This window comes from Lagenorhynchus albirostris, chromosome 1 (assembly GCF_949774975.1).
Source record: "Lagenorhynchus albirostris chromosome 1, mLagAlb1.1, whole genome shotgun sequence".
Classification (NCBI taxonomy): Eukaryota; Metazoa; Chordata; class Mammalia; order Artiodactyla; family Delphinidae; genus Lagenorhynchus; species Lagenorhynchus albirostris.
Genome location: NC_083095.1, coordinates 167,883,599 through 167,897,036, shown reverse-complemented (window position 1 = coordinate 167,897,036; position 13,438 = coordinate 167,883,599). Strand labels below are relative to the sequence as shown.

At 41.7% G+C, this 13,438-nt stretch overlaps 1 protein-coding gene across 6 annotated transcripts in view; it reads left to right on the top strand.

The window, feature by feature from the left end:
- PRKCQ (protein kinase C theta) overlaps positions 1-13,438 on the top strand; it is a 158,103-nt gene that overhangs the window by 40,305 nt on the left and 104,360 nt on the right. For 3 of the 6 annotated variants that reach the window (XM_060159845.1, XM_060159874.1, XM_060159865.1), the window contains exons 2-3: positions 9,149-9,275; positions 12,285-12,484. In XM_060159845.1, coding sequence (XP_060015828.1) covers positions 9,158-9,275; positions 12,285-12,484 — 318 coding nt within the window. In that variant the 5' untranslated portion in view covers positions 9,149-9,157. Of the gene's footprint in view, positions 1-8,892; positions 8,974-9,148; positions 9,276-12,284; positions 12,485-13,438 lie in introns of those variants that run through there. The other 3 variants (XM_060159854.1, XM_060159885.1, XM_060159894.1) reach the window with 3 other exon arrangements.

Below are 13,438 nucleotides of genomic sequence, written 5' to 3'. Positions count from 1 at the left end.
TAATATGATGGTAGAGTCACTGAGAAAATTGTCTCTTTTCCCCCAACTTTATTGAGATATAATTGACAATTAGAAGTTGGATATACATTTAAGGTGTACGATCGGATGACTTGATAAATGTATACACTGAAATAATCACCACAATCAAACATTAACATATCCATCATTTCACATAGTCTCCTTTTTTTGTGTGGTGAAGAGTGTCTTTTAAGAGTAAAATTTGACGCAGTGAACAGACCCATCATTAAATTTGCTTCCTGTACCAGGCAGCATCTTTGGCCTCGGTACGTGGTTACCCTACCCTGGGTAGAAAGTAGTGCCGAGGAGACCGACTTTGTACAAAGCAGTGAGCTCTGTCTGCTCTAGACTTTGGCCCCGGGAATCCTAACTGATACCAGCCACACCAGTAAAGGCATGAATGGAGAAGGCGCAGAGGTAGACAGTACACACTTATGACCACCTGGGAGAATTACCCAGGTCAGCAGCTTTGACCTCACTTCTGAAAGAGAGCTTAAGCTCTTCAAAGAAACTTCAACTCCGTTTATATTACCCACTCTTTAACTCTTCAAATTATAGCCATGCAGTAGAAAGATCATTAAACCCCAGGTTCTGACAAAAAGAAACGTCAAATTGGTACCCAAGGTAACTGGGCAAGTAGGCAGTACAGAGGCTGCTGGGAAAGCCTGTCTGACAGCTGTCATGGGTCCTTGCTAATTAGGAACTGGTTGAACAGATGGAAACAATCTATGGGGAACTCTCCATGCTTTCACTTCCTCCCTGGCCTAACCTTAAAAGCCATTTTCTAACAAGGAATCATTGACTAGTTTGAGTGGAGGTACTTAGCAACCAGGGCTGGAATACAGGTTCAGTTGCTTACTAGCTGTGTGACCTTCAGCAGGCTGCTTACCCACTTAGGCCTCAGCTTTCTTATCTGTAGAATGGAGCTCATTATACCTATCTCACGGGCTTGGTGAAAAGGTTGAATAACCCAAGCTATGGAAAGCTTTTTGCAAAGTTTTGTGAACTGTAGGAGACCTAATAAATAACCGTCTAGGCTATGCATGTGCTTGGAACAAATGGACAGATAGATCAGGAGTCAGGGAGATGAAGAAGAAAAAGATCAACTTGACTAGTGATAAAGGCTGGATTGGTGGGTATGGCCAAAGTGTCCAAGCAAATCCATTGGTCGTTGTTCACAGTGTCATAGGCAGTACTGCACAAAGGCTGGCCTCCCAGGACTGGCAGATGAGCCCCGCCCTGCTTATGGCATGGCAGAGGGGAGTGGAGAAACATGGTCTCTGAAAGTCGGTAGATCCCCCCAAAAGAGAGGAGGGGGCTGGACTGGGCAAGCATAGTTTATTCTTCTAAAACTCATCTGTCAGATAAATCGCTCCTCTTCTCACGGGGAGCAGGAAAGGATTTCTGGATGAAGTAGTACAGAAATGAAGTCCTTGAAAGATGAGAAAGATTGAAGGGTGGCAACCGTGTATGCGTGGAGCTGGTAGAGCATCCAAGCAGAAGGAAGGTGTAAACAGCCGTCGAGATGGACTGCCGGGGTGTATTCAGAAAACAGGCTGAGTCGTGTGGTGTGTGGTCAGTACATGCCAACACATGGGGGCTTTTAAATAACAGATTGAATCATGATTTAATTCAAGGATGTGGACAGTTGAGTATTTGTATAATGTGCTCAGAGCTGTGTTTTCGTGGGACTGTCTATTCATGTCACCCATTAAAATTAGTGTCAGAATATTAATAATGCCATCCCAGGTTCCTTCTTTCCTATATTTCAATATTTGTTTTATTTCTACACTTTTTTTTTTTTTTTTTTTTTGGTGGGAGAAGGGATATGTTCTATTAGTCTGCTCAGGCTGCCAGAACAGAGTACCACAGACTGAGGGGTTTAAATGACAGGAGTTTGTTTTCTCCCTGTTCTGGAGGCTGGAAGGCTGAGATCAAGGTGCCTTCAAGGCTGGCTTCTGATGAAAGCCCTCTTCCAGGTGTGTCGATGGCATCTTCCCACTGTGTCTTCATGTGGCAAAGAAAGAAAGAGAGCTCTGGTGTCTCTTTCTCTTCTTATAAGGACACTGTCCTAATGGATCAGGGCCCCACCCTTATGACCTCATTTAACCGTAATTATCTCCCTAAAGGCTCCACCTCCAAATACAGTCCCACGGGGGCTTACGGCCTGAACATATGAATTGCTGGGGACACAATTCAGTCCATAACTGGGGTTGGGGGGAGTCTTGTTAACGTTCGCAGGTAGGAGGGCATGATGAGCTCTGTCACAAATCCCCCTTCCTTACTCGTTGAAGGTTAGGCCTCTTTCCTTTTGTCATGTAGCATGTATGGTCAGGGTTATTTTAAAATATTATCTTCATTTCACACTTATTATTTTAATTCACTTTTGAGACCATATTTAGGGGCGAGAGGCTAATATTTAGTCTGACTCTTTTTATTGTACTACTTTGTAGACATCTTAGCAAGGGGATAAAACACTTCCCAACTAGTTACAGTCTTTCTTCCATGCACATTGCAAGGCAAATTAATTTTTTTATTATAGCTTTTTTTCTACAGCAGTAAGTCATTTTATTCAGCTGCCACTTTTACCTAAGACACCTTTCTATCTCTTAAATGTGAAAGCGATAAACTTAATTTGCCAAAATTTGCCTGATGTTTAATTGACCAAATTTTGGCTAAGCTGATGTGTTTGGAACCCACTGAATGTTTTTCCCCCTCATCCCCAAGCTTACTGTTGATTCATTTGTGTTTTCTATATGGTAAAGAGTTGATATTTCTTTGAGACTCTCCCTGTGTCCCTAAGACACCGCCAGCTAAATTATAGCAATAAAAGTGACATCCAGATTTTTTTAAAATAAAGAAGTATGCTCATTCTTAGTTCACTTGCTGCAGAGGAAGAGGAGTCGTGATACGTTTTAGCTGATGAGAGTATAGAGAACTTCTTCTCTTGCTTTCTGTTTCTATGGAATTTCCCCCATCCGCTTTTGTTAGGTGGTGGCAACCCTTCAGGTCACCGTGAAAGTATTTGGTGGCTTTGAATTGTGGCAGGTGAGTCCATCTGGATAAGTAGGTCAGTCAGCATCAGGGAGGCAAGAGACCAGAATTCTCCATTCAGTACTTACTGGCATATGACCTCGAGCGTGCCCCTGAGCAGCGATTCTTGATCTTCTCCCTGCATTGTCACTACCTGCCGAAGAGAAATGAGATCACACTTAAAGGTGAAAACATTGAGCTGTAAGAGTAAAGGTCCTCCACAAATTTAAAGTACACATTAGGATGGTATTTCGCAGTTGGGATGGCAGAAGCGCAGAAGATTGGATGGACACACTGATAGTTCATCGTGACGAGTGCTAGCATCGTGCTGACTCCATTGGGGAAAATAAGTGCTATAGGAGGGACACGCGAGGGGTTTTATGGGAGCTCGGTGGCAGAGCACAGAGGAAGGCCACTTAATTCAGCCCAGATATGCTCCTAAAAGACTCTTTCCATTCTCTTCCTACCCTTTTTTGGTATATACTAATAATGACCATAAAGTACACTAGAAAGTATATCAGTTGTAATAATAATAATAACTAACATTACTTTGAGAGTTTACTGTGTGACAGCCCTGTTCTAAGCACCTCCATGTGTTTTCCCATTTCATCCTCATAGCCCTTTGAGACGAGTAACAGTATTATCACCATTTTCCACATGAGAAAGCAGAGAGGTTAAATAATTCCTGCAGTTGAGCTCATAATGGCATCGATTCTCTGCCAGTAACAATGCCTGGGATGTTTCCTTTGTATTGATTTCCTCTGTAACTGTCTGCTACCTAATCGGACCATAGAATACCCTTTCAGGTAAAAGAAATGCATGAAGATTAAAAGATGATGTAAAACGTTGCTTTTGAAAATTAAGTTTCTTAGCAAAAAGGCATTGAGCATCAGCTCGATATCAGACAGAGGGATTGACCCAGGAGGTACATAGATGATTAAGATATGGTCTCTGCTCTCAGAGCCCGAAGTCTTGTTTGGGAAGACCAACAGGAACTAATACATTGAATAAAGCATTATAGGGAAATACGGCTGTGTGAGCATTTGGTCTCCTCCCCAGCCCCACATTCCCCAGAGGAACGTGGTAATAGAGGAGACCCCTCATCACAGCTAGAGTCCAGTAAGTAAGGCACCTGCCTGCACTCACTCTGGAGGGTTTTTGCTAGATATGCTGCAGATGAAACCAGAGGGACTTCTATAGGTTGAGTCCCACCCGTCTTCTGGGGATATGAGTAGATCCCACCCTCTTCAAGGATTATGTAGGAGAAATCCTGGTGGGACCTTACTATGTCCCCCAAATTTGGGGGCTAAGAGCTGAAGACAAAGACAGAGAATGGGAGGTACAGGATCTACCCCACTCAGACTTTTGAAATGGCAAAGGTGAGGTGAACAAATATGACAGGTGCTGTCTCGCAGGGTACCCGGGGAGCTATGGGGGGCTGGGCGAGCGCTGAGTAAATTCCACCAAGATGTGTCGAGGGAGGCTGATGGAGGTGAGGGAAGAAGAGCTTCACAGAGGAGGTACAGACTGAGCGGGAGCTTGGAAGATGAGGAAGCGGGGGTGGGGCAGATGGAGGCTGGAGTGAGATAGGAAGGCGGTCCAGGGAGAGGAGGCAGTATGGCTAAGAGCCTAGAGCTCCGAAACAGCATGACAAGTTGGAGAAATGGCAGTGGCTCTGCATGAACCTAGGGAAGATCCTTTGGGGCTGGGAGTGAGAGGTGACAGGACTGGGGAGAGAGACAGGTAAGCTGCTATGATGGGTCCAACGAGGGATGATGCAGAATCCCGCCAAGACCCCAGGGAAGGAGGAGAGGAGATGGGGAAGGAGAAGGACAGGTTGGTTGCGGTGGATGAGAGAAAGGGTGATGTCTAAGCAGGATGCTAGGCTGGGAGTCATGGTCCCAGTCACTGAGCTGATAAAACAGAAGAAGAGGAGGATTCCAAAGGCAAGACAGTGAGTTCCTTTCGCACCTGGCAGGTTGGGGGGGTCCCCGGGAGCTGTCCAGGAGAGACTGGATGTGTGCTTTTATTCCTCGGACGAGCGGTCCGTAGAGGGACCCTTGTGTTGCCGGAACAGCCTGAGCTGGCCAGTCAGTCTTACTGCACACATTGTTTGCTGTAGAGGGCGAGGCTACTGTGATTGGCAAGAAAGAGATTATGAAATCCACACTCCACAGAGAGACTGGGGGAAGACAGTCCTGAGAGATGCGATTCCAGTGCATGTATTTCTGTACACAAGTAATTTTCCTTTCTATTTTAGCACCCCTTCTCCTTTACCATCAGCTCTGCGCACAAAAAACCAGCCCACAAAAATCTGTTATGTTAATTTCATCCTCATGTGCGTGTTACGCATCTTCTAGGCTCTTGAGATTTGCATGTATATACATACATATACATATATTGGTACATACACACGAGTGTTCAACAAATTTACGCTCACACAGCATTGTATGGAAGTGTATGATGCATGTTGTCCTTGCCATTGTTAGGTAAGAGCATTTCTAAAATATTTGCTAATTGCACAGGTAAAATAATATTATTTTAAAATAATAATATTTATTATTATATTAATATTAATTATATTGATATTAATATAAAATATAATAAAATTATTTTATAATATTTTATTATTATAAAATGATATTATTAAATTGAATTGAATATTAATGGATCCTCAAAGAAAATGCATTATCAGGTTCCAATGTTATTTTTTTCTCAGCTATTTGCACCAAAATGCAAAATTTCAGGAAACCTTAAATACTACAGAGTAAAACATGTTTTCTTAAGGCTCTAACCATTTCCCTTTAGTAAACTGAAACTATGCTGGCTTACTTCAGATTTTAGTTTAATATTTTATTATATGAATTCTCAGTTTCCTAATGTATATTCTTTATATAACCTCTGAATTTATAATCTATGCCTTGAAATGCCAGTGGCATATTTCTTAATTTTGGCTTTTAAATTATCGTATGGCAAAATTGACCTTTGTTTTGGGTGCATCCTTCTGTGAATTTAAGTCTAGATTTCTGTGACTACCACCACAATCCGGCTCTAGAACAGTTGGATCTTCCCCCAGAACCTGCTTGTGTCACCCTTTTATAATCATACCCTGTTCCCTACCCAAACCACTGGTAACCACTGCTTCTTTTCTCCATATAGTTTTGTCTTTTCAAGAATGTCATATAAATGCAATTATATAGTATCCTGCTTTGTTTTGTACATCTTAAATTGCTCACAAGGCTGAACATTTTCCTACAAACTAGTTACAAGTATGTTTTTTGTATTTTGTGTAGTTTGTGTCATTGCCAGTTATTTAGTTGGGTCATGGGTAGTGGTTTGGGGGTTTTTTTTTTCCTACACATTTGTGTATGCTTATTATATAAGAATGATGCTAACTTATTTTCTGTTGCATTTACCGTAGATATTTTCCTTAAGTCTTTGCCTTTGCATTTTGTTATTTTCTTTAAGTGTGTATGACCTTACACATAGTGATATTGTTTGATGTAGTAATACTGGAATTCTCTGGTGATCTAGTTTGATGCGTTCTTCCTAAATTAAAAAAAAATGTAAAAGGAGCTCATCACAGCATTATTTCTATTATGGAAAAACTGGACACAATCTAAATGTGGAACTATAAGACTTCAGTAAAGCAGATAATGGAGCTGTCCCTCAGTGGGCTGTCATGTAAGAATTAAAAGGATGCTTACAGAGATGACATAGTAGCTTGGACAATTTTTTTGGTAAAAGTTAGTAAAAGTAAATTTTTTTGGTAAATTTTTAGTAAATTTTTTTGGTAAAAGTCAGATACAATCTCATACACACAGTATGAGCACAGCATATAAAACAAAACCATAGACTAGAGAAAATCCATTAAAGTAGTAACCGTGATTTGCTTCTGTCGGTGGAACTATGAGGAGTGTTTTACCAATTTTGTGTATTTTCTTCATTTCATGATGATTGCCTATGACTGTTACAGAAGGGGAAAAGATTCTGGGCAGCTCAGCAATAAAATGCTACCTTTTGCCTTAAAAAGGCACCCCCTGAGCTTGAGGCTTTATTGAACAACGTGTGAGGTTAAACACACAGATGCCAGTTCTGCTTTCTAAATGTCAAAATGTCACTGTGACTAGACCTTTAGAAAGACAGTGGCTTGGCTACCAGACAGATGCATGCATTGGGCAGATCATCAAAATGCTATTGGGTGAGGGGATAGGGAAGGCGAGTCTGGTGAACTGGCAAGGGAATCAGGATGGCTGTGGATAGGAAGTCAGTTGATGTCTAAGCCAGCCCTGTTGGGGGAGGGGGTTTTGCAGTAACTCTGTTCCTTACTGTGATAGAACCCCGGGGGACACTAGACCTTTCAGTCTGTTCCCCAGACAGATTTTCCCAGGTGCATGTTGAGCTGCTGTTGCCTAATTCTGAACCCAGCCTGGAAATAGCAGAGTGACACATCCATCAGTAAAGGTCAGAGTGGTTGTAACTCGGACTTTATGAGTCAGTGATCCCTCGAGGCTCAAGTCAGAATTAATTACTTACCTTCACTTGTGTTAAGGAAATCTTCAGAAAGTCCACACGTGGTAAATACTCGCATAAATGATGCTGGTTCTTGGTGATTGTTCCTGATTAGTGGAGGAATATAGATTAGTCTGAAAGATCTACGTGGTCCAGGAATGGGGGTCTCAACGTTTTCTCTGGAGAATTCTCAGTTCTTAGCCAGGCTTCTGCCCAAGAGTTCTAAGCTCAGAGGGGGAAGGGGGCCCCCTAAAGACAAACCTGGAAGTCATCTAGCTGCTAATTCAGCAGAGTGACATATACAGAATGTTTCCAAGGCTAAGAACTCCTGACAAATCATGGTGATTCCATAACCACCTCCTTTAGTTAAACCTGCTGAACTGCAGGAAATTGGGACTCTCTTAACCTCCATGAAATTAACAACAGTGATCAAGAGCCCCTAATTTGTCTCTCTGTTTGTTCAAAAAATACCCAGGCTGCCAGCATTCCAGAGGACTGGCAATCTTTTATGGCTCTGTCGGATTCAGGGTTATGGGCCCAAGATTTCCAGTTGTGTCGTTGATTCTCACACCTGGGATCCTGTTACTCTGAGTAGTTTTCTTCCTTCACAAAAAGGTAGAAAAGATGACTAATGCTTTCTTCTTGATATCTTTGGCTTGCGTAAGAAGGGGAAAATTCGTGAGGCAAAATTGTTTCAAGAGAAAGAGGAAGCAAAGACGTAACTCTATCACTGAATACCAGGCAATAGTTTCAGATTCATGGAACCTCATGGAAAAGTAGGTTCAAAAAAGGGTTGAAGTAAATGGACAAAGACAAGGAAGGAACAACAGATGAAGAATCAGACTGGAAAATTCTGGAATTTGTAGCCAACACTACGATGATTTTCACCGATATCTCCGGGAAAGTGTAATTATTAGTTCTTTTTTGGCTTTTACGAAGGACTTTGTTTCTCCTTCCACAATGAAGTGGTATTTTACGGTGGCCAGTGATTTAGGGTTTTTAAGTGGTTTGTAACATTCAAGAGCTTAATTTATCTATATCTATATGTATATGTGTGTATGTTTGTCTAAACTAAACAGAGATCAGCTACTGAATAAATATCTAGAGCCAATTCCATCACACACATAAATAGCCCATGTACGAATTTCGTGGTGTCATGTTCAACTGGTGTGACTAAAATAGATGCACTGTTTGTAAACTCATTTTCTTATTACTGCGTGTTGTTTCCTGGGTACCTTCTTGAATAATATTGATAGAAGAAATAAAATGTTGGAAAGCCTCTGCTTCTCTCTGCAACTATTAAATAAAACTCCATTCGATTAAGAGTGGAACTTAGGTCTAACTGACAAGGTTCAATAACGCTGAAGTCCTGAACGCCACTTTCTCTGGCTAGTCAGCCTGTGGTTTGGGGTGAGCCCAATAGTGTACTGCGCAGAAGGGGAAGTAAAACATTTGTTTGAATGGATAGTTGAGCCATTTCAGGCTCTGGCTGTCAGAGATAAAGCACTGGTTAAGTGGGGGTGGGACACCCACAATAACATATTTTACAGCCCCCAAACAGCTTCTGTCTTTTGTCGCTTTTCAGGGAGCGGCCATGTCACCGTTTCTTCGAATTGGTTTGTCCAACTTTGACTGTGGGTCCTGCCAGCCGTGCCAGGGAGAGGCCGTTAACCCTTACTGTGCTGTGCTTGTCAAAGAATATGTTGAATCAGGTAAGCTTGAGTGGGTGGTGCAGGTGGGGTGGGAGAGGAGGAGGAAGACCCTGCTATGAACTGGGAAGCAAGGTCTTCCGGGATCTTCAGGGTCATCTGGCACAGCCTAATTTTCCAGCTCAGGAAACTGATGCCCGGGGGAGCCAAGTGCTTTCTCAAAGGCATATGGGCTTAGTAACAGCCTCCGAACTAGGCCTGGTCTCCTGCCTCATGTTCTACAATATTTCATGGTCCCATTTTCCACATAAACAAAGGAAAGGAGAAATGAGTTGAGGACATTATTGTGAAGAGTTAACGGGGGGGAAAAAAATCTACTTTAACGAGCTGAAGTAAAACATGGTGGTGTTAAGTCTGGTTGTTGTCAATGATTATAGATAAAGTCTGCATAATCTTAGAATTTACCCCAAAGATGGTTTACTGCTGCTTTGGCCAAGCTCAGATGAATAGTACAAAGAACATATGATTAGCGCTTAGAGTCCAAATTACAGAAAACTTAACTTCTGTGTTTACTAAAACCCTGGTTGAGTGAAAGAATACTCATAGTTTGTCAAATTTAAATATTTATGAGAAGTTCATGGTGAGGGGGAGAGAGTGACAGTCTTCCCGGATTCCTTTGTGGGTTTAAATCATTCCATTAAAATAATTATTCTGTCTGGAATCTCTCCATGATCACTTCAACTGTTCCCACCCTCCCTGATCCCTGCCTCTGTATTTTAAGATTCTCATGGACTTTCTTAAAAAAAAAAAAAGGCAGAAGGAAGTTTACATCCCATGATTTTTCCAGCTTCACTGCCTTCCTACACACATTCTGGTTTTCACAGAGACTTCGTAGGGAAGTCTGATTGCCACCAATGCAGAGTCCCAGGAACAATAGGAGCCATTATAGTTCGTTTACAGAGAAAGCATTTATGGAGCACCTACTGTATACTGGGTCAGAATACGTGCCTTTCCTCTAGAGCTTCTTTCCTAGCAGAGGAAGATAGGCAAGAAAGAAAAATATCATGTAGTAAGTCACGTGAAATGAAGACATTAAAGCAGGGTAGTGGGGAGAGAGAAGGATTGGGGCTGGAGAGACAGGTGGAGAGACACAGAAGTCCTCAAAAAAAAATAGTCCTTTAAGGGGGTGACATTCACAGGTGCAAGAGGAACCTGATTTTGCAGTTGAGAACCTCCAGCTAGATGTTTCCAGCTCAGAACCCTGGGGTTTCAAATCCTGGTGTGTTGGCTTTTCTCTCCCTTCTAAGACTTCTGCTCTGTGGTTGACTGACTTCAGCCTTCCAGACCCTGTGAGCACATGAAAGCGGGGAAGACTGTCTGATGATCTCGATTTCCCTTCTGCCCAGGTTTCTCTCCTGTTTAGTTAAAAGTGAGAATGGCATTTGCTCCCAATCTAAGACCTTTCAAAGGTCACCAAAATCTTTGAAGTGTACAATGTCTGAGTTTTTCAAAGCTGCTTTCGACTTAATGTCCCCGGGATCCAGTTCCCTTTACAACCACAGCTCTCACTGACATTTGCCTCTTGAGAGCCTTTCTAAAATTTCTTCTTCTTTTGGCCTTGCCTTTGAACTTAGTCTAATCAGCCGTGTGGATCCAGAGAACGTGTCGAAAAAGACTTTGTTTTTCCAAAAGGTTAGGCTGTGGAGTTTAGAGGTTCGGGGTGTCGATTTTGTTTTAGTTTTGTTCAGCAAAGAAATCACTCTGAACATGATCATTCAAATATTACTTCTCTAGAGTTTAAGCACATTTCAGTCTTGGGGGTGTGAGGCTGCATTTTACGTAAAGCAGTAGAACAGGGACAAACAGGACACAGTGCTGTCCGTCTGGGAGCCTCTGAAAATGGCAAAACCCACTTTAAATAGATAGGAGCCTGAGTTCTGGTTCTCTTTTTAAGTGATTGCAAACATTACTGAATGAAGGTGTAAAAAATGCCTTGCCGTGGGAATTTCTGTCCTTTTTCGGGGTGTGGAGAATGGTTGCGGCTGGGAGGAATTAAAGGAATTATGAGGGGTGGCTTCAGCCTGTGGAAGTAAAACGTTACTCCGATCACTAATATTGCCGTTGCTTTTTCTTATAGTCCGATCCTGAGTTAAATTTCTTTTAAACGAGACATAAAAATCTTCCCCTTCCTATTCCACGCTCAACACTGTCAGAGTTTATACCGCTAATAGCCAGGTTTACCTAAAATTTGAAGTCTCAGCTTCTTCAAATCCTTGTATACCTCCCGAAGAATAATTTAGCAAATGCTAAATGCCCGTTCTGCTTTTAGCATCATGCGCCGGAGAGAATCAGGATTCAGAACTGCTTTGTTGCCCTGTTTTAAGTGAATTTTTCCTTTTGCTTTATCAACATCTCTGCGTTGCTAAATCTGCCACTTTGTGTGCTTATGATCACAAGAAACACACACTGAAATACAGCTGCAGTTTTCCGCTCCTGAAATGATTAAAGAACAAATACTATGGAAAATCCAATATGGATGAAAGATAGGACAACACTGCTTAATCCCACGAGTAAGTCCAGTCGCCTGGTGGTTCTGGGGAAGTTCCCTTAAACTATATCATCCTGACCTTGGCTCCTGTTACTAACCATTTCCAGGACCCCCACCAGCCTGCAGGTCTACAGCCGGCTTCACTGGCTCTGGGGATGGGGACCACCACCCCTCCGGAATACTTGTTAATTTTTGCTTAGGGTGCATGGCTTATGTAAAATATATCCTCATTTGCAAATGAGGGAAGGAAATAACGGCTCATGATGGCTTAAAGGTTTTGCCTCTTAGTGTATTTATGTCAAATGGAAAAGTTTTAAATATCTTTTTAAAGGAGCACTCATTGTAAGCCTGAAATTATGCCCCTGTATCTTTCAGATCAATCTCTAATTCCTTTACGTGTTATTTTTGTTCTCCCAACAGACTGATATATCCCGGAGAGCAGAGGGAATAGGTGTCACTGTTGAGTTGAATTATTTCCCAGGGCTGGTTAAGGGAGTAATGAGAACATATCTTTCTGTTCCTAGAGAATGGGCAGATGTACATCCAGAAAAAGCCAACCATGTACCCTCCCTGGGACAGCACTTTTGACGCCCATATCAACAAGGGAAGAGTAATGCAGATCATCGTAAAGGGCAAAAATGTGGACCTAATATCCGAAACAACTGTGGAGCTCTACTCCCTGGCCGAGAGATGTAGGAAAAACAATGGGAAGACAGAAATATGGGTAAATAGCCAAGCTGTGAGCTTTATTTTAAGTGTATATTCCATTAAGTGATAAGAACCATAGTTGAAGACTAGCTCAAGATTTCAGTGTCATCCTGAAGGTACGATACACTGGCCTTATACTAGTAAAAACTGCTTTTACATGGTCTGAAACCCAGAGAGTGTTTTCACATGTCTGTATCATTTATGCAAAGGAGATTCTTACCTTTCTGCTTTGTGCAGGTTCTTAAGAACTCCAGCCAAAAGATCTTCAGGTCACAGGTTTCAAAATGGGAATGATACAAGCCTAAAACCTAGATTTTTGTGTCAATTACGTATTTTTGATCTGGAAAAAAAAGGTACTTTTTAGGAAAGTACATGTATCTTTGCTTGTATCACTAAAGTAATCTTTAAAGATATATATCAAGATTTTTTCTTAAAGTTCCCTACGCTTAGATGTGTTTAGATAACTTAGTTCAGTGTGTCTGTTGAGAACTTCCGCATTCAGCAGAATTCCTCTTGGGTAGCTAGTTATACAAGTAGGAAGAGTTTAAATAAGTGGATAATGTCACAGGTATGTGACTTAGTGTCAAAGGTTTATACAAACCCGGTAGGTGAGGGGGTGAGGCTGTAGGTACAACTGAATCATGGGAGCATTTGGCTAGGCTCAGAGAAAGAAGTGAGAAACTGGAGAAAGTTTTCCTCAGTTTTTTCCCCCATTCCCATTTATTTTCCACTTTCTGCCCCATTTTTTTAAAAAAAGGGAAGAGTCACCAAATCTCTAATTTTTTAAGTAGAAGGTTATTTGATTTCCTTTTCAATTAATGAGAGGATAACTATTTTAAAAATTCTTTTGTTAAGCATCACTGACAAACAAGTTGCTTTTCTGTTTGTATTTCTTAAAGTTGCATTTGATTTCTTGCCTCGACTTTCTCTGATTTTTATCCTTATCAGACTTTTTACACTTTTTGCATAT